The sequence below is a fragment of the Dipodomys merriami genome, unplaced genomic scaffold (assembly GCF_024711535.1).
Source record: "Dipodomys merriami isolate MVZ:Mamm:240054 unplaced genomic scaffold, mDipMer1.0.p SCAF_49, whole genome shotgun sequence".
NCBI classification, from domain to species: Eukaryota; Metazoa; Chordata; class Mammalia; order Rodentia; family Heteromyidae; genus Dipodomys; species Dipodomys merriami.
In genome coordinates, this window is record NW_027206057.1 from 6,991,633 (window position 1) to 7,015,679 (window position 24,047).

The 24,047-nt window shown below is 43.4% G+C and overlaps 1 protein-coding gene across 2 annotated transcripts in view; it reads right to left on the reverse strand.

The window, feature by feature from the left end:
- The window catches only part of Sf3b1 (splicing factor 3b subunit 1), a 47,214-nt gene extending 26,168 nt beyond the window's left edge, over positions 1-21,046 (reverse strand). Inside the window, exons 1-6 of one of the 2 annotated variants that reach the window (XM_069995716.1) lie at positions 20,887-21,046; positions 9,189-9,355; positions 5,514-5,618; positions 4,407-4,521; positions 2,527-2,606; positions 667-837 (exon numbers count right to left, since the gene is read on the reverse strand). In XM_069995716.1, the coding sequence (XP_069851817.1) occupies positions 667-837; positions 2,527-2,606; positions 4,407-4,521; positions 5,514-5,618; positions 9,189-9,355; positions 20,887-20,914 (666 nt within the window). In that variant the 5' untranslated portion in view covers positions 20,915-21,046. Of the gene's footprint in view, positions 1-666; positions 838-2,526; positions 2,607-2,910; positions 4,325-4,406; positions 4,522-5,513; positions 5,619-9,188; positions 9,356-20,886 lie in introns of those variants that run through there. The other variant, XM_069995717.1, reaches the window with a different exon arrangement.
- Between the last annotated feature and the right edge of the window lie 3,001 nt (positions 21,047-24,047).

Here is a 24,047-nt window from a genome sequence, read left to right on the forward strand (position 1 = left end):
AGGGAGGAGAAATGTAATCACCATGAATCATACCCAAAGCATCCTCTGTAACAGTGGCAAGTTCTCTATGGAGACTTTACCAGAAACTATCCTAGTTAGGGGAGGGACTTTCTTCTGCTTGAGTCAGTGGGGTCAAAGCTGCAAGGATATTAATTGGGAATGTTGCCATCGGGTGAAGGAGTGGGGACAAGAAGAGGGAAGGAACAGAACTCTCTAAGCATCTTTATAAGAAACAAGAGAAGATTATGTAAGGACACAGTGAGAAAGTGACCTAGTGAAGGCCAAAGAGATCCCTCACCACACACCAGTCATGTGCACTTCAACCTTACACTTCTAGCCTCCACAACAGAAAATTAATTTCTGTGGTTTAAGCCAGACAGTCTAAAATACAATTACTACTAAAATTAAAAAAAAAAAAAAATTACCAGCCAGGCACTGGTGGCTCACCTATAATCCTACCTACTCAGGAGGCTGAGATTGGAGAATCGTGGTTCAAGGCCAGCCTGGCACAAAGTGCATGAGATTCTGATCTCCAATTAGCCACCAGAAAACTGAAGTGGCACTGTAGCTGAAGTGGTGGAGCACTAGCTTTGAGCTGAAGAGCTCAGGGACAACGCATAGGCCCAGAGTTGAAGCTCCACAACCAACCAAAAAAAAGAAAATTACCTCTGCTTGATCCCAACTTGATAGTTTTTTAGGAGTGGCACCAGGAGTCTGATCGGCTGTTTGATCCCAACGCCGTTTTCGTTTTGAGGGAGGCTGGGATGCTGCTGCTCCATTGACGACTTTTAGTTCTCCAGCTTTAGCTTTTTCTGCTAGCTGCTGCCTAATTTCTCTCTGAAAAAGAAAAAGCAGAAAATATTTACTTTTCAAATGCTGTAGGGTTAAGCTCATACCTAATATGTATGAAGCCCAGGTTCATTAGAGTACCACAAAATAGCAAAACACATTCAATATATTCCTGTGTCATTAGTGTAGATGTTTCGATTTAATGTGCTATTTTTATTTATTTTTTTGTCGGTCACAGGGCGTGAACTCAGGGCCTAGGTGCTGTCCCTGAGCTCTTTTGCTTAAGGCCAGCACTTTTGAGCACCACTTCCGCCTACTGGTAGTTAATTAGAGATAAAAGTCTCACAAACTTTCCAGCTTGGGTTGGCTTTGAACCACGATCCACAGATCTCAGCCTCTAGGATTACAGGCATGAACCACCAGCACCTTACTATACTTTCAATACCACTAGTGATCTCACTTTCACTTTTCTGTATATCCAGTCTTACAGTCTTTCTTCCCAAACAATATGTAAGTAACTACAAAATTTGATACAGAATATCCTAGTTTACATATAATGAAGTAAAATCTTTTCTGTGTGAAGTAAAGTCTTTTATCAGTGACAAAGAAATACTTATATTGAACACATACTGAAAAGACAGTTTTCTTTAAAATACAAGAGAGAAAGATGATAAAAAGTGAAAATAGAATTTTCCTTCATTTGGGCTGGGAATGTGGCTCAGTGGTAGAGCGCTTGCCTTGCATGCATGAGGCCCTGGGTTTGATTCCTCAGCACCACATAAGCAAAAAGAAAAAAAGCCGGAAGTGGTGCTGTGGCTCAAGTGGTAGAGCGCTAGCCTTGACCTGAAGAGCTGAGGGACAGCACCCAGGCCCAGAGTTCAGGCCCCACAACCGGACCCCAAAAAAAAAAAAAAAAAAAAGAATTTTCCTTCATTTATAACAAATACACTTACTCTTTTATTTTTAAAGTGAGGTGCTAATACCCTATATAATTTTAAAAAATAATTATACATTCATAATAAAGTATGATGGAAAGGAGTTTGTCTCCTAGCACTGCATGTGTGCCCACACAGAGTAATTTCTGCAGGTCCAGAAGAACTACTCAGAATTCTCCATCCACAGTTAAACTGAATGTTACAGAACTGGTGGTTCTCCAAGAAATAATGTGACCATTCAAGTCTTTCCTAACACAATGGCTTCTGAAGCACAACATAAACCTTCTCCCTTTAGATAATTTAAGGGAGGCTATGTACTTATATAGACAAAAGGACTAGAAAAAGACATAGAAATATGAAGTTTAATGTGGTAGTTGTTTCTCAACTACATCTGTATTAATGTTAATGAAATAGTGCTTCCGATGTAGACAGAAAAAAAAGAAATAGAAAAGCCTACAATCAATCTACTTTCTTTACATTTTTTCAATAAATGTTCTTTCAATAAAGAAGGAAGTGGGCTGGTGGGAGACACAGTGGGTTCCTGTAACCCCAGCTACTCAGCAGGTTGACATCTGAGAATCAAAGTTCAAAGCCAGTCATGGCAGAAAAGTCTTTGAGATTATTTATCTCCAACTAAAACCTATCATTTAAAAAAGCAGAGCTGTGGCTCAAGTAGTAGAGAGTTACCCTTGAGCACAAGATCAGGGACAGCACCCAGAACCTCAGTTTAAGTATGCAAATGCACACACATACATACATACACAAAAGTAAGCAGCTCAGAACAACCAACAGGTTCACATACCTCTTCTTTAGTTAAATGCTGTTCTCGCATTACATCCATGTAAGTTCTAGCATTCATTTTAGGATCAGGGGTCTTCCCTCCTGCAGAAAAGAACAGCAACAGGACAAGAGTACAATAAATAAAGGATAATTAGGTTCAACTGATTTATCTGCCCTGCACTAATATTATGTTATTCCATAATCATTTAATTTATTTTTTGATGGAAAGCTTTAATAATTATACATCTTACTTTTATTGAGTTTGCTGATCAATTTAACCTGTTTGAACACAAACATATCTACAGCAGTTTAAAACAAATATTTTAATGCATATAAAAAGGAAATGACAGCACAGTTTAGTCTTCAGAAGTGATGGGTTCCTGGGTTGCTAATCCGGAATACGTACACTTTCGTGCCTTTGTCTCCATCAGCAGTTCTGACTTCAAGCAGCAGAATAGAAGCCTAGAAAATTATCTCTTTACCATTAGTAACACTTTGGAAAGATATTTATATTCAAAACATTACCTGTTGCAAGCTGTTAAAATCCTGACTACAAATAACTGACTACATGTGATCTTCATACAGTGTTCTAGAACAGTTGTAGCATAGAAAATCAGATTTTTTAAATATTCCTATATTATTCTGATGTCAAAATACTAAAAGGGCTTCATTCTTTTAAAGTTTTTTGACCCAGAAACATTTTTATTTTTAGAAAGCATAAATTAAAACTGGAAACATATTACTTAAAATATATTACTTCTACCATTTATTAAGATGCACACAGAAGGAAAGTGTACAAAGAGATGCATTAGTCTCTTGGTTAAAGCTTCAGTATTTGCTTTTCAAACTTCAAATATCTTAAAGAAGCCCAAGTACTATATAACAAGGTTCACAAAGGCACACTACACTTTAGAAATGTGATAATTAGCTATACAAGCAGTATAGCATCATAATTTAGAAAAAAAATAAAATTCTAAGACATCTCCTATACTGACGATCATGCCCAATTGGTAGTGTCATTCTTTCTGACACTAACTCTGATAAGACTTCCTTTGGAATACTTTTTCACCATAATCTAGAGAGGATGTGTTGAACTGCACCCTTAAGAATGCAGACAGGACTGGCATATAGCAGTACTGCTGTAGGAAAGAAATTAAGGACAGTTAGTATGGGCCTGTGAATTCTGACATACATGTTTAAATCAATTACAATTATGCAAGTAAAGAAAATATCCCTATTAATTCATGCAGGCTGAAAGTCTAATTTGTAAACCTGCAGCAGCATCTAATTTTAAAAACAGGCACCTAATTTTGACTGTGAAACTCCCTCACCTGAGGAAAGCTTCCATCAGGTTCACTATGCCCCTTGTGCTGACTTGCACACTAAAATTATCAAAACAGACTCCAACTATTAAAAATATCCAAGTCTTTGTATACATACTTCTGTTTAACTTCATGCTTAGAGCAAAGTAGGTGCATTTACTAAGCTATATTTAGAACAATATGGGGAGCACTGGTGTGAGAAAGTTTCTCAAAAGTAACAATCCTAAAACTAAAATTTGGAATAGAAACTTTCAATAATTTGAAAGTATTTTGGTAGCAAAGCATATTTGTTCTAAGTAAGTATAGTAAGAGTACCCAAAACAAAAGTAAAAGAAAAACCTTTAACCCTTTGCGTTTCTATGGCATTGGCTCATTACTTTCTTGTCCTTCTACCTGGAAAGAAAACTTGCATTATAAAGATGAAGAATATGGCATCTGTGACTTCAACCAAATCTACACAAATCTATATAAGGGGTTTATAAAAAAGAAAAGCAAATTCATAAGCATGCCAAAAAAAATCAAAGGGCTAAAGACAACACACAAATAAATTTTTGAATACTTATAGGAAAGCGGGAATTACCATCTGCAAAAGGATCAAGACGCTCTGGGGATATTATCATGGTCCGTCTGTGCTTTTTATACTCATCTTCCCGGTCAGCAATCTTTGGGGGTCGGTGCTCAGCAAACGGATCATACTAAAAAGAAGGGTATTTATTTAATATCGACTTTATTAAATAATCAAGCAAAACATTATAAACAAAATTCAAGAATATTACAAAATACATACAAAGATTTAATTGTATAATAAAATATTCTGCATAATTTTAGATAAATACTAAGATGAGAAACTAAGGCATATAGCTGAGTGAGGTGGTGCACACCTATAATCCTAACACTGGAGAGAAAGGCAAAGAATCACTAGTTTGAGACTAGCCTATCAAAAATAGTAAGACTGTCTCAAAAATAAGTCGAAAATAAATAAATAAATAATAAAGTGGGATGATATGGCTGTGGTATATAATGTGTCTAGACATAAAAATGAAATAATATGCCCACATTTCCATGGCTCAATGATTCATATATTATTACTTTTACAAAGTTTTATTTGTAATTCTAACCAGCTCCTCTCAATATTCTCAATTGATTATGAAACTTTTTAGACTTAGATGGGAACTTATATTCATCTCTCCTAAACTGAATAAACTTGGTTTAAAATAAAAGTCACCTCGTGAGAGAAGAAGGGTGGGTGAAATAGTCATAATATTCAATGTACATATGTGAAAATGGAATCAGGCAACTTGAGGAAATGGCTAAGGTTGGGCTAGAAGGGGAGAATGATAGGGTGATTCTAGTCGGGTGCCCATGGCTCAGGCCAGTAATCCCAGCTACTCAGGAGGCTGAGATCTGAGGATCCAGGTTCCAAGCCAGCCTGGGAAGGAAAGTCCATGAGACTCTCTCTCTCCAATAAACCACTAGAAAACCGGAAGTGGCACTCAAGCGGTAGAGCACTCGCTTTGAGCTGAAGAGCTGAGGGACAGCACCCAGGCCCAGAGTTCAAGCCCCATGACTGACCAAAAAAAGGGTGATATTGATCAAGATGCGCTGTACTTATGAATTAATATGTTGAACTAAAAACTGATTTAACAACTATAGATGATTTTTCAAAAGGAAAATAATAAATAGTTACCTGTTCTGTTGACTGCGGTATGTCATTAAGCAATGCCACAGGGGCATGATATCCAGGCTTCTTCTGACCAAGCAAACTTGTAGATGATGAATAGTCATCATCATCCTACAATGAAACCCCCCAAAAAGACAATAAACCCAAGTCAGAATTTTTTAAATAGCATGATAAAACTTTTCTAGGCAACTACATACAAACAGCTTATTTAGAACTCTCCAGTTTCCTTGTTTTACAACATGATTTAATATTACAGAAATGAGTAATTTTTAATGTATATGTTGTTTTATACTATGTTTAAACAGACCAATGTTACATAATCACGTTTTCACCATATAAAAGTGCAACATGGGCTGGGAAGGTGGCTCAGTGGTAGAGCACTTGCCTTGCATGCATGAGGCCCTGGGTTTGATTCCTCAGCACCACATAAGCAGAAGAAAAAAAAAAAAAGCTGGTAGTCATGCTGTGGCTCAAGTGGTAGCGCTCTAGCCTTGAGCTGAAGAGCTGAGGGACAATGCCCAGGCCCAGAGTTCAGGCCCCACGACCAGACCCAAAATAAATAAATAAAATCAGTGCAACACATGGAGATCCTGTATCTGAAGATCACATATTTAGTTAAAAATGAAATGACAATTTCACGATTAGCTTATGGAACACACAGCAATCATTTGGTCTTTCAACATCAGGATATCAAAACCAACAAAAAGCTAGTCCCTGAGTAGACTCGAAATTTTGGGACTTCTAAATTGCACTCAAGAAAAAGAAGATACCAACTACAAGGTATTACTTGCATTTCACAAACAATCAGTATGGCAATCTATATACATAAAATGAAGTTTAGTAATAAGTCATACAAAAATGGCTAGGAAAAAAATGGCTAGGTGTGGTAGTGTATGCTTATCATTTTAGCTAGACAAAAGATGCAGATCAGACTCACTGTGGTTCAAGGCCAGCCCAAAAAAGTTAAGAAGAGCCCATCTAAATAAGTCAGGCTTGGTGGTATGTGCCTGTCATCCCAGCTACAACAAAGGTATAAATAAGGAGAATTTTGGTCTAGGGCCAGCCACAGACAAAAGCAAAAGACCTGATCAAAAAATGACTAGGGGCAAGGAATGTGGCGCAGTAAAAGAGTGCTTACCTAGCATGCACAAAGCCCTACATTCGATTCACAGAAAAAAAAAAAAATGGAAGTAATGCTGTGGCTGAAGTGGTAGAGCACTGGCTTTGGGCAAAAGCAGCTTAGGGACAGTGCCCAGGCCCTGAGTTCAAGCCCCAGGATGGGGGGGGGGGGGGGGGGAATTATTAGATAATGACCAAAAAGTTAGATATTCACCAAATGTAGATGTCTGAAAAGATCAAGTGAAATGAGAGTTATGTAGAACATACATAAATAGTGTTTAAGAAATGTCAAAATGGCCAGGCACTGGTGGCTCAAGTCTGTAATCCTAGCTACTCAGGAGGCTGAGATCTGCGGTTCACAGTTTAAAGCCAGCCTGGGCAGGAAAGGCCATGAGACTCTTATCTCCAATAAATCACTAGAAAACCAGAAGTGACGCTGTGGCTCAAGTGGTAGAGCGCTCTCCTTGAGCTGAAAAGCTGAGGGGCAGTACCCAGGCCCAGAATTCAAGACCCACAACCAAACAAAATAAAATGGCCAGGTGCTGGTGGCTCGCATCTATAATCCTAAATACTCAGGAGACAAGAGATTTGAGGATGGCAGTTCAAAGCCATCTGGGGCAGAAAAGTCCATGAGACTCTTAACTCCAACTAATCACCAGACAACAGAAATGGCACTGTGGCTCAAAGTAGTAAAGCACTACCTTGAGGAAAAAAGCTCAGGGACAGAGAGCTAAGAGACCCTGAGTTCAGGCCCCATGACTGAAGAGGAAAAAAAAAAAAAGAGTATGGCAAAATGAGAAGTAGTTCCAGAAAACAGATGGAAAAAAAGTTCATGAATATCAGTAGACTGCAAGAAAAAGTCATAGGGGCTGAGAAGGTGGCTCAGTGGTAGAGCGCTTGCCTTGCATGAATGAGGCCCTGGGTTCCATTCCTCAGCACCACATAAGCAAAAAGAAAAAAGCCAGCCAGGCGCTGGTGGCTCACGCCTGTAATCCTAGCTACTCAGGAGGCTGAGATCTGAGGATCGCGGTTCAAAGCCAGCCCGGGCAGGAGAGACCGTGAGACTCCGATCTCCAATAAACCACCAGAAAACCGGAAGTGGTGCTGTGGGCTGTGGCTCAAGTGGCAGAGCGCTCGCCTTGAGCTGAAGAGCTGAGGGACAGCGCCCAGGCCCAGAGTTCAAGCCCCACGACTGGACCCAAAAAACAAAAAAACAAAACCACACACACACACACACACACACACACACACACACACACACACACACACACACACACACACACACACACACACACACACACACACACACACACACACACACACACACACACACACACAATTCCATTCACGCTGGTGGCACGAGAGAAGAGCCTGAGATCTGAAGATTATGGTTCAAAGCCAGCCCAGGCAGGAAAAGTCCATAAGACTTTATCTCCAATAAAAAACCAGAAAACAGAAAGTGGTGCTGTGGCCCAAGTGGTAGAGGGCTAGCCTTGAGCTAAGGGACAGTGCCCCATACTCAGAGTTCAAGCACCACGACTGACCCTCCCTCCCAAAAAAAGAAAATTAAATTTCCATTCATATTATAATACCAGGGGAGAAAAAAAAAAACAGTATCAAGTACATGTTAGAAATCAAGCTACCAAAGTCAACACATGGGGGGCTCAGAAGGTGGCTCAGGGGGCTGGGAAGGTAGCTCAGTGGTAGAATGCTTGCCTTGCATGCATCAGGCCCTGGGTTTGATTCCTCAGCACCACATTAGCAGAAAAAGCCAGAAGAGGTGCTGTGGCTCAAATGGTAGAGCACTAGCCTTGAGTTGAAGAGCCCAGGCCCAGAGTTCAGGCCCCATGATGGACAGGGAAAAAAAAGTCAACACATGGTTGTATGTATCGATAATCCCAGCATTTAAGAGGCAGAAGCCAGTCTGGGCTACATATTGGGTTTGAGACCAGCAATCCATCCTCTCAAAAAACTAACAGAAGTCAGGCACCAATTGCTCATGCCTGTAATCCTAGCTACTTCAGGAGGTCAAGTAGATCACAGTTCAGGCTGGGAATGTGGCCTAGTGGTAGAGTGTTTGCCTAGCATGCATGAAGCCCTGGATTTAATTGCTCAGTACCACCAGAAACAGAAAAACTGGAAGTGGTGCTGTGGCTCAAGTGGTAGAGCACTAGCCTTGAGCAAAAGAAGTACAGGGACAGTTCGAGCTGGGAATGTGGCCTATTGGTAGAGTGTTTGCCTAGCATGCCTGAAGCCCTAGGTTTAATTGCTCAGTACCACAGAAACAGAAAAAACTGGAAGTGGTGCTGTGGCTCAAGTAGTAGAACACTAGTAAGTGCAGGGACAGTGCCCAGGCCCCGAATTCAAGCCCCAGGACTGGCCAAAGGAAAAAAAAAAAAACAAAGGAAGAGAAGGAAGGACATTTTACTCTCTAAAAGATCTCCTAATCTCAATACCATCTTTCCAAATTAAACTAGATAATTCAAATTTAAAATTCCTTTGTATTTCTTGCTTTCTCTCAAAAAAAGACGAAGCTTGCCTCTAAATACAGTTATAACTTACATCTTCAAGTTCTGTTGCAGCAATTGATGTCACATATCCAGCAAATCGGCTGTCACTTCCACCATAAATCTCCTGGTCATAATAACCTGTAGAATCAAGGCCCACTCCTTGAGCTTCATCAAGAGCTGCCTTTTTGCCTTGAATTTCTCGAATCTGTGCTTCAATATCTGTAAGAAAGACAACATAAAGTATTTTATTTTCCAAAGAGCTCAGAACAATACATTTCCTTAGTAGATATTATCAAAAATACAGATAATTTTAACTACACCATATAAAGGGTTAAAAGCACTGTATAAAAGTGCATATATGCCAGGTACCAGTGGCTCACGCCTGTAATACTAGCTACTCAGGAGGCTGAGATCTGAGGATCATGGTTCAAAGCTAGCCCGGGCACAAAAGTCCATGAGACTCTTATCTCCAATAAACTACTAGAAAACCAGAAGTGGCACTGTGGCTCAAGCAGTAGAGCGCTCACTTTGAGCTGAAGAGAACAGGGACAGCGCCCAAGCCCAGAGTTCAAGACCCACAACCCACCAAAAAAAAAAAAAGTTCATATATTTAATACATCTCACATTAACAGACAATACTAATGGAAAGATGCTAACTATCTCATCAACTATTATCTACTCTCACCATTAGAATGCATTACCAAAATTCATTTTATGAATTACTGTTGAATTCTAAACCTTTGCCCAAGTGAAAAATTAGTAACACTGTTGTTCTCACTTCATCTCACCACTCACCAGAGCTAGATTTGGGTGTATGCAGCTCAGCAGTAGAGAGCTAGTCTACCATGAATGAGAACTTGAACATTCAATACCCAAAAAGAGATATTATTGAAACACAAAGCAAACAAAAACAAATATAAAAAATACCAAGGAGCCGGGCGCCAATGGCTCATGCCTATAATCCTAGCTACTCAGGAGGCTGAGATCTGAGGTTTGTGGTTCAAAGCCAGCTCAGGCAGGAAAGACCATGAGACTCCTATCTCCAATAAACTACTAGAAAACCGCAAGTGGCGCTGTAGCTCAAGTGGTAGAGTGCTCTCCTTGAGCTGAAGAGCTGAGGGACAGCGCCCAAGCTCAGAGATCAAGCCTCATGACCGACCCAAAAAAAAAAAAAAAAAATGCCAGGGAGCTGAAGGTGTGTGGATGGAGTGGTTAAAGCACTTGCCCAGCAAGTGTGAGGCTCTGAATTAAATCCCTAGTACTTGAAAATAAACAACCCCAACACCACTGCCAGAAATGTAAAAGCAACAGTACTGAGATGGACATGGTGCAAGCACACTTAGTCCCAGATTCTTAGGAGGTAAAAACAAGAGGAGTATTTGGCCAAGGAGTTTGTGTTCCAACACAGCAAGACTAAGTTTGAAACAAAAGTATTATTGTGGAGAATAGTTCTCAACCAATCTTCAACAAAGTATCTACAGATTCCGTGAAAATATGATAAAGAATTTCATATTCCTAGGCAAGTCCTCCCCCCAGATTATGTCCTATCTGGGATCATATTCTGAACAAAAATAAAGGGGAGGGGATGCGAGAATATGAAATCTCCCATGAAACTCAAAATTGCTAAATAAAACTTTTCTAGCTAGGTGCCAGTGGCTCAAGCCTGCATCCTAACTACTCAAGAGCCCAAGATCTGAGGATCACACTTTGTGGAGTCCAAACAGCATAAGTCCGTGAGACTCCAATTAACTACAAAAAAAAAAAAGCCAGAAAGTGGAGTGTGGCTCTAGTGATAGACCACTAAATGAGCACAAAAGCTCAGAGGCAGAGCCCAGACCCAGTGTTCAAGCTCCAGGACCAGCATAAAAACAAAACAAATCAAAACCAAACAAATATCTATTCTGTATAAAGTGCCCAGCTGCAGCATTTTGTTATAATACAAAACAGCCGGGCGCCAGTGGCTCACGCCTGTAATCCTAGCTACTCAGGAGGCTGAGATCTGAGGATCACAGTTCAAAGCCAGCTCAGGCAGGAAATTCCGTGAGATTCTTATCTCCAATAAACCACTAGAAAAACCGGAAGTGGCACTGTGGCTCAAGCGGTAGAGCACTCGCCTTGAGCTGAAGAGCTGAGTGATAGTGCCCAAACCCAGAGTTCAAGCCCTATGACTGACCAAAAAACAAAAACAAAACACAAAAGGTCCTACATTCTAACCCTTAGAAACAAAACTATAGTTGTTATTCTCTTCATTTTTCTTCAGTTCTTGTCTAACCATTATCTTTGTTCAGCTAAGTTAAGTGCTTTAAATACCAGTTAAGGGGGAAAAAAATGGGAAAAAAAATCAGGGTGAGGGAAAGGTGCCAAATGCCTGTACTTAGAGATGCTGAGGCAGGAGGAATAGGAGTTCATGGTCAACAACAACCTGGGCAAACAATAAACAAACAAATGGGCTGGAGAAGTGGCTCAAATGACAGAGCATTTGCCTACCATGCACAATGCCCTGAATCCAAATCCTAGTACCACTGAAAAATAAAAAATAAAAAAGGAGCCCGGTGCCAGTGGCTCACGCCTATAATCCTAGCCACTCACAAGGCTGAGATCTGAGGATCGTGGTTCAAAGCCAGCCCGGGCGGGAAAAGTCCATGAGACTCTTATCTCCAATAAACCACTAGACAACCAGAAGTGGTGCTGTGGCTCAAGTGGTTGTGGCTCAAGTGGTAGAGCGCTCACCTTGAGCTGAAGAGTTGAGGGACAGCGCCCAAGCCCAGAGTTCAAGCCCCACGACCAACCAAAAATAAATAAATAAATAAGGATGGGAATGTGGCTTAGTGGTAGGGTACTTACTTTCCTAGCATGCATGAAGCCCAGGACCTGAGTTCAAGCCCTAGGACCAGCAAAAAAAAAAAAAAAAAATCTCATTCATTACTATTAGTTTTATGTTCAAAAGTTGGACATCTTGTAACTGCCCAACCCACTCATACCACATAAAAAAAGAAAACAGATGGAGGAAAGGAGGAAAGGAAAAAAAGAAGAAGAAAAGATACTATACTTCTTTTTTGGGAGGGGAGGGGTCAGTCTTGGGGCCTGATCTCTAGGCCTGGGCACTGTCCCTCAGCTCTTCAGCTCAAGGCTAGCACTCTACCACTTGAGCCACAGCACCACATCTGGCTTTTTCTGCTTATGTGGTGCTGAGGAATCGAACCCAGGGCCTCCTATATGCGAGGCAAGCACTCTACCACTGAACTACTTTCCCAACATACTTCTGAAAGGCATACTTTGCTCAAAGAAGAAAGTTGTTTGAGCCAGGCGCCGGTGGCTCATACCTGTAATCCTAGCTACTCAGGAGGCTGAGATCTGAGGATCACAGTTCAAAGCCAGCCCGGGCAGGAAAGTCCATGAAACTCTTATCCCCAATAAACTACCAGAAAACTAGAAGTGGCGCCATAGCTCAAGTGGTAGAGCGGTTGCCTTTGCTGAAGAGCTGAGGGACAGTGCTTAGGCCCAGAGTTCAACCCCCATGACCAACAAAAAAGTTGTTGGGTGTAGAGGCATACATCTGTAATGCTAGCTTTTCAGGAAGAAAGGCAGAAAGATCAGGAGTCTAAGACCAGCATTGGAGAAATTACTTGAGATCCTGCTTCAAAAACAAAAGGGCTAGAGTTATGGTTCGAGGTGGTAGATCACTTCATGGGAAAGCCCTGTGTTCAATCCCTATGAAGGGAAATGCAGTCCAAGGAATAGCTGGGCCACACTTCCCTATAAGAAAAAAAATAGGAGCCGGGCGCTGGTGGCTCACGCCTGTAATCCTAGCTACTCAGGAGGCTGAGATCTGAGGATCGCGGTTCAAAGCCAGCCCGGGCAGGAGAGACTGTGAGACTCCTATCTCCAATAAAACCACCAGAAAACCGGAAGTGGCGCTGTAGCTCAAGTGGTAGAACGCTCGCCTTGAGCTGAAGAGCTGAGGGACAGCGCCCAGGCCCAGAGTTCAAGCCCCACGACCGACAAAAAAAAAAAAGAAAAAAAGAAAAAAAATAGGGGGACTGGGAAGATGGCTCAGTGGTAGAGCACTTGCCTTACATGCATGAGGCCCTGGGTTCTATTCCTCAGCACCACATAAGCAAAAAGAAAAAAGCTGGAAGTGGCGCTGTGGCTCTAGTGGTAGAGCGCTAGCCTTGAGCTGAAGAGCTGAGGGACAGCGCCCAGGCCCAGAGTTCAGGCCCCACGACCGGACCTAAAAAAATAAAAATAAAAAGAAGTAGGGGGCTGGGAAGGTGGCTCAGTGGTAGAGTGCTTGCCTTGAATGCTTGAGGCACCACATAAGCAGAAAAAGCCAGAAGTGGCACTGTTGTGGTTCAAGTGGTAGAGCACTAGCCTTGAGCTGAGACAGCACCCAGGTCCAGAGTTCAAGCACCATGAAAGAAAGCAAGAAAGCAAGAAAGAGAGAAAGAGAAAAATAGAAAGAGAGAGAAAGAAAGAAAGAAAGAACGGAAAGAAAGAGGGAGGAAGGAAGGAAGGAAGGGAGGGAGGGAGGGAGGAAGGGAGGGAGGGAGGGAGGGAAGGGAGAGAAAGAGAGATAGAGAGAGGGGGGGAAGGGAGAGAGGGGGGAGGGAAGGAAGGGGAGGGAGAGGGGAGGGAAGGAAGGAGAAGGGGAGGGGAGGGGGGAAGGGAGGGGGGAGGGGAGGGGGAGGAGAGGAGAGGAGGGTGGAGAGGAGGGAGAAAGGGAGAGAGAGAGGAAAAAATTCAGTGAACTAGGCCAACCAAAGAGCCCACCATCTCTCCTCTACAGTTTTACTATAGTCTATACATCACCACCTTAATCAAAATGACCTGGTAAATGTAACAAATATGTAGCTTGGCTGAGTTATACTAAGAACTCTAACTTAAAAGCTCCTGTTCCTTCATTAATACATGTCCAGAAAAACATTTTACCTGGCCTAAGCCTCCATTCCAACTGCAACACATCTTTGCCTTTCTCCCCTCACTTGTTACAGCAGCCTTATTTTCCTCTGAAGAACTTTTTCATTTAAGTTTTTGGCAACTAGTCCTTCATTTGGATAATAATATATATTTACTCAAGAAGTACTTTCATCTACTGATTTTATGTACATTGTGATTAGAAAGTTTTCTAATTACAAAGGCTCATAAATACTGAATTAATGTTTGTATAAAATGTATGAAATCATCACTGAATTTCTACATTAATCAGAATTTAGTAATAAAATTATCTAGTCAAGCTCTTCTGAGGCCAAGCAGGTGTTTGTAGTTAATTAATTCTAAGGGGAATTAATTACTACATTTCTACAGGCTCAACAGTTAAATATTTTTATGTAAACTAGGCATCATTTTCAGTCTTTGCTGGAAACTATGGATAAAAATCAAAAAAAGCGAATGAATTTTGTTGATGAATTATCAACTGAAGCACATTTATACAATCATTATGCATGTAATCCACAAAATGAAGGTATCAGACATGCCTTGAACCTCAGAAACTTGTTAGGCAACTAACAGAATTTTTTTTTTAAATAGAAAACTCAGTATTTCAACTTTTTTCTTTCTTCTTCCGTGTGTGTGTATTGGGTTTGATCTCAGGTTCTGGGCGCTGTCCCTCAGATGTCTCATTCAAGGCTAGTATAGTGTCCTTTCTACCACTTGAGCCATAGTTACTACATTTCTGGCTTTTTGTTGGTTAATTGGAGATAAGATTCTCATGGACTTTCCTTTCCAGGCTGGCTTCAAACCTAGATCCTCTAATCTCAGCCTCCTGAGTAGCTAGAATTACTCATGTGAGCCACTAGCACCCAGACAGGTCACTTCTTAATAAACTACATGTCAAAACAGAAAACACACAACACTCAAAATATTTATGGGTAAACAAATTTGTATCATTACATTCCTAAAGTACTTCCTGTTTTAAGTTTCATTTCCAAAATAAGTAAAATGGATGAAGCAAATATGCCACAATATTAAAAATTGATGAGAAGTCAAACTCATTGTACACTGCTGTATACTTTGCTATATGCTAAATTATTTCATAATTAAAGCTGGGGCTGGGAATGTGGCTTAGTGGCAGAGTGCTTGCTTAGCAAGCAAGAAGCCCTGTGTTTGATCCCCAGTACTACATAAACAGAAAAAGCCAGAAGTGGCACTGTGGCACAAGTGTAGAGTGCTAGCCTTGAAAAGCCAACTTTAGTTCATCAAATTTTTCCCTCCCTCATACATTAGTGCAAAGGTTTGTAACATTCCAAAACTTCAAACTTTATCCACAACTTCAAATGCTATGATCATTTTACATCTTTAAGGAGGAAAAAAGTTACCTTTAACTCCATATTTTCCTTTCCTTTCCTTTCCTTCCCTCCTTTCGTTTTCAATTCTGGGAATCATACCCAGAGCTTCACACATGCAAAGCAAACACTGTAACCCAAACTCGATTTTCAATATGAACACTAAATTATAGCTACTGGTATATAAGCAGCAATTCATACAACTAAACACAAATATTCTTTTTTTTTTTTTTTTGGTCGGTTGTGGGGCCTGAAAGCTGGGCCTAGGCGCTGTCCCTCAGCTCTTCAGCTGAAGGCTAGCGCTCTACCACTTGAGCCACAGCGCCACTTCTGGCTTTTTCTGCTTATGTGGTGCTGAGGAATCGAACCCAGGGCCTCATGCATGTAAGGCAAGCACTCCACCACTGAGCCACCTTCCCAGCCCCTAAACACAAATATTCTTAAATACAATCTATGAAAAAATATCAGAGAGCACACAATCAAAAGAGTAACCAGAGACCAAAAAAAAAAAATTTTAAACCTGGGGGCAAAGGAGGAAAAATGTATGTTAACCTTTTCTTTCTCAATTATGACAAATAACCTGTATGTTCTGGCCTAATCTTGCTCCTCTCTGTAGTACAAAACATTCAGATGTAAAGACAATAAAAATGGACACTGTTAGTTACTAGGCAAGAGAATGGTACCTCCTAGTGACTACATACACAATGGCCAAATGTACCCATCTACTTGTTAGTACACAGTTTGTGTCTTTTTGTGCAATAGTGTGTTTTTATTTTCTAATTGAGGTGCAAGAGTTATTTGCAGTCCATACCTATCACAAGTAAGGAAGATATGAATATTCATACACAGGTTTTCATGTATCACTTGGGTAAATAGCTAGAGATGGGATTGCTATGGTTATATAAATAAATGTTTAATCTTATAGAAAGCAAGCTTCTGGGCTTGGGGTGTGGCTCAAACTTGCCTGTCTGGCAAGTTCAAGACCCTAAGTCCAATACCCCAGTACCATGAAAATAAAAAAAAAAATTGGGGGTATACTAGTTTAAGAGCAAAGGAACCAATTATGTGTAACTAAGAAAAGAGGGCTTACCCAAAAAAAAAGAAATGCAATGGTAACCCCTCTGTACAGCACCCTAATAACAAAAGAAAATCATATTTTTTAAAAAAGGGGGGGCTGAGAAGGTGGCTCAGTGGTAGAGCACTTGCCTTGCATGCCTGAGGCCCTGGGTTCGATTCCTCAGCACCACATAAGCAAAAAGAAAAAAGCTCAAGTGGTAGATCGCTAGCCTTGAGCTGAAGAGCTGAGGGACAGCGCCCAGGCCCAGAGTTCAGGCCCCACGACTGGACCCCCCCCCACACACACACAAAAAAAAAACAGGCACCGGTGTCTCACATATGTAATCCTAGCTACTCAGGAGGCTGAGATCTGAGGATCACAGTTCAAAGCCAACCCGGGCAGGAAAGTCCGAGAGACTCTTATCTCCAATAAACCACCAGAAAACCAGAAGTGGCTCTGTGGCTTGAGCTTAAGAGCTGAGGGACAGTGGCCCAGGCCCAGAGTTCAAGACCCACAACCAACAAAAAAACAAAACAAAACAAAGTTATGAGTAATCCTTCAAATTTTGAGTTGTTCTAGTCCAGGCTAGAATCATCAATTCTAAATTTGCTACCCGAGGCTGTGCTGCACAGAGTACCTGCCATACCAAGGTGGGGCTGAAGTGCACTCACCCTGTAACCTCTACTTCTTCCCCTGGAGGGGCTGGCTGCCTGCTAGCCTCCCACCCCCCTGGCAACCAAGTAAGTGTGTGGCCTTCCGTCCTCATGTGTCCCCAGCACCCCCAGTGCCTATAAATTAAAACATCCACAGAACAAACCTAGGCTGGACTGGAAGGGAGGGGGTACCTGCCTACTCTGTCCAATCCCAAGCAAAACACACAGACCCACAGTCTAAAGCTAAGCATGGTAGTTCATATCAATAATTTCAGCTACCAGGCTAGACTGGGATTTCCAAAACATGAAACAAAGTTAATCAACCCTTATCTGCAAACACAAAATATCAAAGGGTTGGGGGTATAGCTTAAATGTTAGTGCACTTACCTAGCATAATGGATTCAATCCCCAATACCAGTTCTAGAAGCTGGGCATTAGTGGCTCCTGCCTATAATCCTAGATACTCAGAAGACTAAGAACTAAGGATTATGGTTCAAAGTCAGCCTGGGGAAGAAAAGTCCATGAGATTCTAACTGCCAAAAATGCTGAAGTGGAGCTGTGGTTAAGGTGGTAAGCAAAAAAAGTTCAGGGATGTGCCCAGGCTCTGGAGTTCAAGCCCCAAGACTAGCACCACACAAAAAAAAAGTTCTGGAGCTTCAACTCAAGACCTGGGGGCCAGTGGCTCTCACCTATAATCCTAGCTACTCAGGAGGCTAAAATCTTCAGATTACAGTTCCAAGCCAGCTAGCAGGAAAATCTGAATATCTCCAATTAACCACCAAAAAGCCTGAAAGGCAGCACCCTTAAGTGGAAAAAGCTAAGGAACAGCCCTCTTTCAAGCCTGGGAACCTGCACAAAAGGGGGGGAGGGGCTTCAATTCAAAGGACTGACTTGACAAATGAAAAGTCTATCTTTTTTTTGGGGGGGGGGGTCTGGTTGTGGGGCCTGAGCTCTGGGCCTGGGCACTGTCCCTCAGCTCTTCAGCTCAAGGCTAGCACTCTGCCACTTGAGCCACAGCGCCACTTCTGGCTTTTTTCTTTTTGCTTATGTGGTGCTGAGGAATGGAACCCAGGGCCTCAGGCATGCAAGGCAAGTGCTCTACCACTGAGCCACCTTCCCAGCCCCGAAAAGTCTATCTTTTGAGATAGCTAAATTCAAAACTAAGACTATAACTTTCAGGGCTGGGAATGTGGCTCAAGTGGTAGTGTTAGCCTTGAGCAGAGAGAAGCTCAGGGACAATGCCCAGGCCCTCAGTTCAAGCCCCAGGATTAGCACAAAAAAAAAATAGTAACTTCAGTTCTGAATAATCCATTTGTTTATTTCACTCATAGCTACTATTCATGTGAGCAACATCCCAGGTTGTCTCTATACATAGTGGTCCTTCTATTTCAAGTTTTTCAGTCACAGTAATCATTTGAACAACAGTTAAGAACAGACAGCACCCAACTGGAATGCAGTTTAAAACTAGGGAATGCAGCCAGCCGCCAGTGGCTCAGGCCTGTTATCCTATCTTCTCAGGAGGCGGAGAAATGAGGATTGCAGTTCAAAGCCAGCCCAGGCAGGAATTTGCATAAGACTCTTATCTCCAATAAACCACTCAGAAAACCAGAAGTGAATGCTAGCCTTGAGCTGAAGAGCTGAGGCCCAGAGTTCAAGCCCTATGACCAACACAAATAAATATAAAACTAGAGAATGCTTTACAAACTTGTGTGTCATTCTTGCACAGGAGCTATCCTAATTTTGGTGTTGTTCCAATTTTGGTATAATATGGTGAAGTGAACACTCTTTCCAGGCTGAGGACGTAGCTAATTTGGTGGTGAACCCTGAACTTGTGTAGCATCAATGGGACTCGGAGTGATTCACCACAGGCAAGTTCTCTTTTTTGTGTGTATCTTTTAAGATCTAACCAGTTTATATCGGTCTGTCAATAAATATCAAATATTTGAGTACCGATCACGCTACAGATACAGAGGATATTAAAGAATCAAAGCAAGTACTTGGCTCATCATCTTGAGACAACAAAGTGTCAAAACCCAACGTTCCAGGGGCTGGGAAGGTGGCTCAGTGGTAGAGTGCTTGCCTTGCATGCACGAGGCGCTGGCTTTGATTCCTCAGCACCACATACGCAGAAAAAAGCCATTAGTGGCACAGTGGCTCAAATGATAGAGCGCTAGCCTTGAGCTGAAGAGGTGAGGAACAGGGCCTAGGCCCAGAGTTCAGGCCCCGCGACCAGGGGGAGAAAAAATAAAAGTTCAATCTTCACAGTACCAATTTTAACTCACACTGAGGAATAATCACAAATAAAATGGCAATTTTTGCCAATGAACTACAATTAGCTAGTTTTCTATAATTCATGTCAGATCTTTTAGATTTTCCTGGTGGTTGTTACATTGAAGAGACCAATAAACAAGTAATCAAAGTGACAAAACTCCCTGCACTAATCATCAACACCTCAACAAGAACAGCAACATCTTTAAATGTTCTAATTATTCCAAAACTGTCCTTCTGGATAGTCCAATTGATAAATGCCTTCTAATCCAAAGCAATCCTTTCCAATTCATTTACTGATTCCCTCTTTGCACTCTCTTCTGCCACAGTAGACAACTTAAGCACACCTTTTGCCTTATGAGATGTTCTTTCCGGCTCGAATACACTCCCTTAATTTAGAACCGATTGATGTTTTTAGACCAGAGACACGTCATCTCCTCTCTGACATAATTAGGCATGTATTAATCACTCCGTTATTCTGCTTCCTGGAATATGTTGCTTTTACTTCTATTCAAGCATTCATTTGACCTTGCAAGAAAATTAAGATATATACACATCTATTTCGCCTTTAAGACTGTATAATCTTGATAGCCTTAGTCTGTTAGTTCCCTCAGATTCATCAATACCGACCCACACACCTCGAAAGGACGTGTGAAGGAGGTGACACTTTTGGAAGCCTTGAGTTCTGTGTAACTTTCGCCTTATAAGTCAGAAATCACGAAATGTCCTCACATCCCACGCTCCAGCTTTCCTGTCTTCTCTGGATACTCCTCATAGATTCCGGTCTATTCCCTACATTCTAAAATTTTGTACAGCCTGTATACCACAAAACGATCAAACCATCTTGAAAAGGACGGTCACTGATCGAAGGAAGGTGCCTTTCCCTCTTCCGCCGCTTCTGCCAACCATCAGCCCCCACGGAGAAACACAAACACGATTCGGGAAGTGGCAAGGGACGCCCGCCTCATTTCGTACAACAATCGTCCCGGAACCAGGCCATTCAGGTTGCCCGGGTTAAACCTAACGGGCCTGGGGGTGAGCCACCTCGATTCCGCACACCCCGGAAGGCGGCTGCCGTGCTGCGGGGCTTCTTCGGGCCGCTCCGAAGCACGGATTTAGCCCAGGCCGAGCCAGGGGCCGAGGGAGGCTTTCCTCCCACGCCCGTTTCCTCCCCCCCCCCCCACCGCGGGCCGCCCCGAGCCTCCGCAGGACGAGCCTCCAACGAGGCCCTCGGGCCGGAAAACTCAGCAGCCAGCCCCAAGCCGCGGCACCCCGACACGGAACAAAGCGCCTGCCAGGGAGGTTCGAGCAGGACGCCATTACGCGGAGCCGGGGCCTGCGCCGCCGCCGCCGCCGACCGGACGCCGCGGGCTCGGAGCGCGGGCGAGGCCGCGACCAAAGCCCCTACAGGAAGACGCGGACACACAGGCCGGCAGGGCCGGAGCCGAGCGCCGGGAAAGAGAGACTCGCAACGAGGCAACGACCGCTTACCTTCGTGAGTCTTGGCGATCTTCGCCATTTTGTCCACTCCAACACACAGACGGAACTGGCGCTCCCAAGAACTTCCGCTCGTCGCCGCCGCCGCCGCCCGCCACGGAGAAAAATAGCAGGGGCCGCTTCCTGCGCATGCGCCACGCACGAGCGCGCGCGCGCCGTCGGAAGACACGTGACAGAGCTGCCACCTAGGAAGACCCGCCCGCTCGCTGGGTGGGCGTAGGAGGGGCCGGGCGTCCGCGGCTTCCCCTCGAGGTGGGCTCGGAAGCCCCGCGGGAAGGTAGATTCCCCGGGGCAGTTTAGGACTGACAGTAGCTCACGCCCGTAATCCTAGCTACTCAGGAGGCTGAGAGGTGAGGTTCGCGGTTCGAAGCCAGCCGGGGCAGGAAAGTCCCTGAGACTCTTATCTCCAATAAACCGCTCAAAAACCGGAAGTGGCGCGGAGGCTCCAAATGACAGAGCCCTGGGCTTGGGCAAAGGATGAGTGACAGCACCCGGGCCCTGAGTTCAAGCCCACAACCGCAAAGCCATGGGAAGGTGTCCTGGGAAGGACAAAAAGCTTTCCTTTCGGGGGCTGGGAAGGTGGCTCAGTGGTAGAGCGTTTGCCTTGCATGCATGAGGCCCTGGGTTCGATTCCTTAGCACCACATAAGCAAAAAGAAAAAAGCCGGAAGTGACGCTGTAGCTCAAGTGGTAGCGCTAGCCTTGAGCTGAAGAGCTGAGGGACAGCGCCCAGGCCCAGAGTTCAGGACCCACAACCGGAACCAAAAAAAAAAAGCTTTCCTTCGCCTTCTGTCTCTAGTGCTGTCGGTGTTTAATTACGGACTGTTTTCGCAGCCTCTTCTTTGTCCTGTAATTCCAGGCCTCTTTTTTTTCCTCTTAGTAATTGTCTATGATTTGTGCCAGCATAGGTGTAAATACTACCGAACCTCACAGGTAGTCCAAGTAAGGTAGGCAAAGTATTGCTCATCTCACTCAAGAAATGAGAGGAAACTCTGGTGGAGGGATGTGTGAATACACAAGATTATAGTTATTTCGTTGCAGTAGTTAAGAAGCACAAGGGGAGCTGGGCGCTGGTGGCTCACGCCTGTAATCCTAGCTACTCAGGAGGCTGAGATCTGAAGATTGAGGTTTAAAGCCAGCTAGAACAGGGAAGTCTGTGAGACTTGGCTCCAGTTAAGAACCAGAAGACGGGAAGTTGTACTGTGGCTCAAATTGATGAGTGCTAGCTTTAGCCGGGCGCTGGTGGCTCACGCCTGTAATCCTAGCTACTCAGGAGGCTGAGATCTGAGGATCGCGGTTCAAAGCCAGCCCGGGCAGGAGAGACCGTGAGACTCCTATCTCCAGCAAACCACCAGAAAACCGGAAGTGGCGCTGTAGCTCAAGTGGTAGAGCGCTCGCCTTGAGCTGAAGAGCTGAGGGACAGCGCTCAGGCCCAGAGTTCAAGCCCCACGACCGACAAAAAAAAAAAAAAAAGAGTGCTAGCTTTGAGTGCAAAAGCTCAAGGACAGGGCTGGGAAGGTGGCTCAGTGGGAGAGTGCTTGCCTTGCATGCATGAGGCCCTGGGTTCGATTCCTCAGCACCACATAAGCAAAAAGAAAACAAAAACGGAAATGGCGCTGTGGCTCATGTGGTAGAGCGCTAGCCTTGAACTGAAGAGCTGAGGGACAGCGGCTAGGCCCAGAGTTCAGGCCCCAAGACCCAACCAAAAAAAGAGAAAAAGCTCAAAGACAGCCCTTAGGCCCAGAGTTCAAGCCCCATGAAGCCAGAAGTGGAGCTCAGCCTTGAGTGAAAAAGTGATTTGAGTTTTAAGCCCCATTACTGGCACACACACAAAATAATGCAGAAATGTGTAAATTGGTCCACTGTACATTTCTAAAATAGGACCAATTCTCAGCAAAAGTGAAAATGAAAAAAGATGACTGTCAAGGAATTTCCAATTCCAGGTTGGTGGTGTGGTTCAGTGGTAAGAGTGCTTACCCAGCTAGAAAGCTCAAGGCCCTGAGTTCAAACCCCAACACTAAAAAAGAAAAATTTTAGTTTTGATCACATTACTTCTCTAATCTCCAGCCAGAGTTTCAGCTGTGGGAAAATTATTTGTACAAACCAACTCTGACTTTCTTTCTTTCTTCTTTCTTTCTTCTTTCTTTTTTATTATTTTGGGTCGTGGGGCTTGAACTCAGCCTGGGTGCTGTCCCTCAGCTCTTCAGCTCAAGGTGAGCACTTAACCATTTGAGACACTGTGCCACTTCCGGTTTTCTAAGTGGTTTTTATTGGACATAAGAGTCTAACAGCGTTTCTAGCCCCGGCTGGCTTTAAACCATAATCCTTAGATCTCTGCCTTCTGCATAGCTAGGATTTCAGGCCACCGACACCCAGCTAACATACTTTTTTTTTTTTTTTTTTTTTGCCGGTTGTGGGGCTTGAACTCTGGGCCTGCGCACTGTCCCTCAGCTCTTCAGCTCAAGGCTAGCACTCTACCACTTGAGCCATAGCACCACTTCCAGCTTTTTGTGCTTATGTGGTGCTGAGGAATCGAACCCAGGTCCTCATGCATGCAAGGCAAGCACTCTACCACTGAGCCACCTTCCCAGCCCCTAACATACTTTCTTCTGCACCCTAGTACTTTGATATTTAGTTTAAGTACAGACTTCACTTTACAGAATAGATCCAAAGGTGAACTACTTACTTCCTCCTTTCTCTGTAGTATTTTCCTACTGCTGTCCCAGCCTCCTTTACTCCCTTCCCTAGGATGAGCAAGCCTCCTTTCCTCTGGTCCATAGATCCTTGCTGGCCCCATTTCTTTTACCCTTCTGGATCATTTTCTTCCTGTTTGCTGCCTTCTCCTGGTCCTCCTTTCTCTTTCATCCAACTCACACTTCTTGCTGTTCATGACTAGAGGTAGCTCTAGTCTTTCTTTGAGCTGCAAAATTCAGAAAACAGGGTAGAATGCCTCTGGAGGCATTAGAGACCTTGGCCACCTGCAAGGTATAGCCCAGTTCCTTCTTACCCTGGTGTTCCATAGGGTGCAAACTGTTGCATACTGTGGCCACAAACCAGATTATACTGCAAGTACAGTGTGTTCTTGCCCACAGCTTCCTTCTCAGCCTGAATCAGCTTGGCCCGAATGGTCTTCCAGGGTGAGCACCAACAGAAACC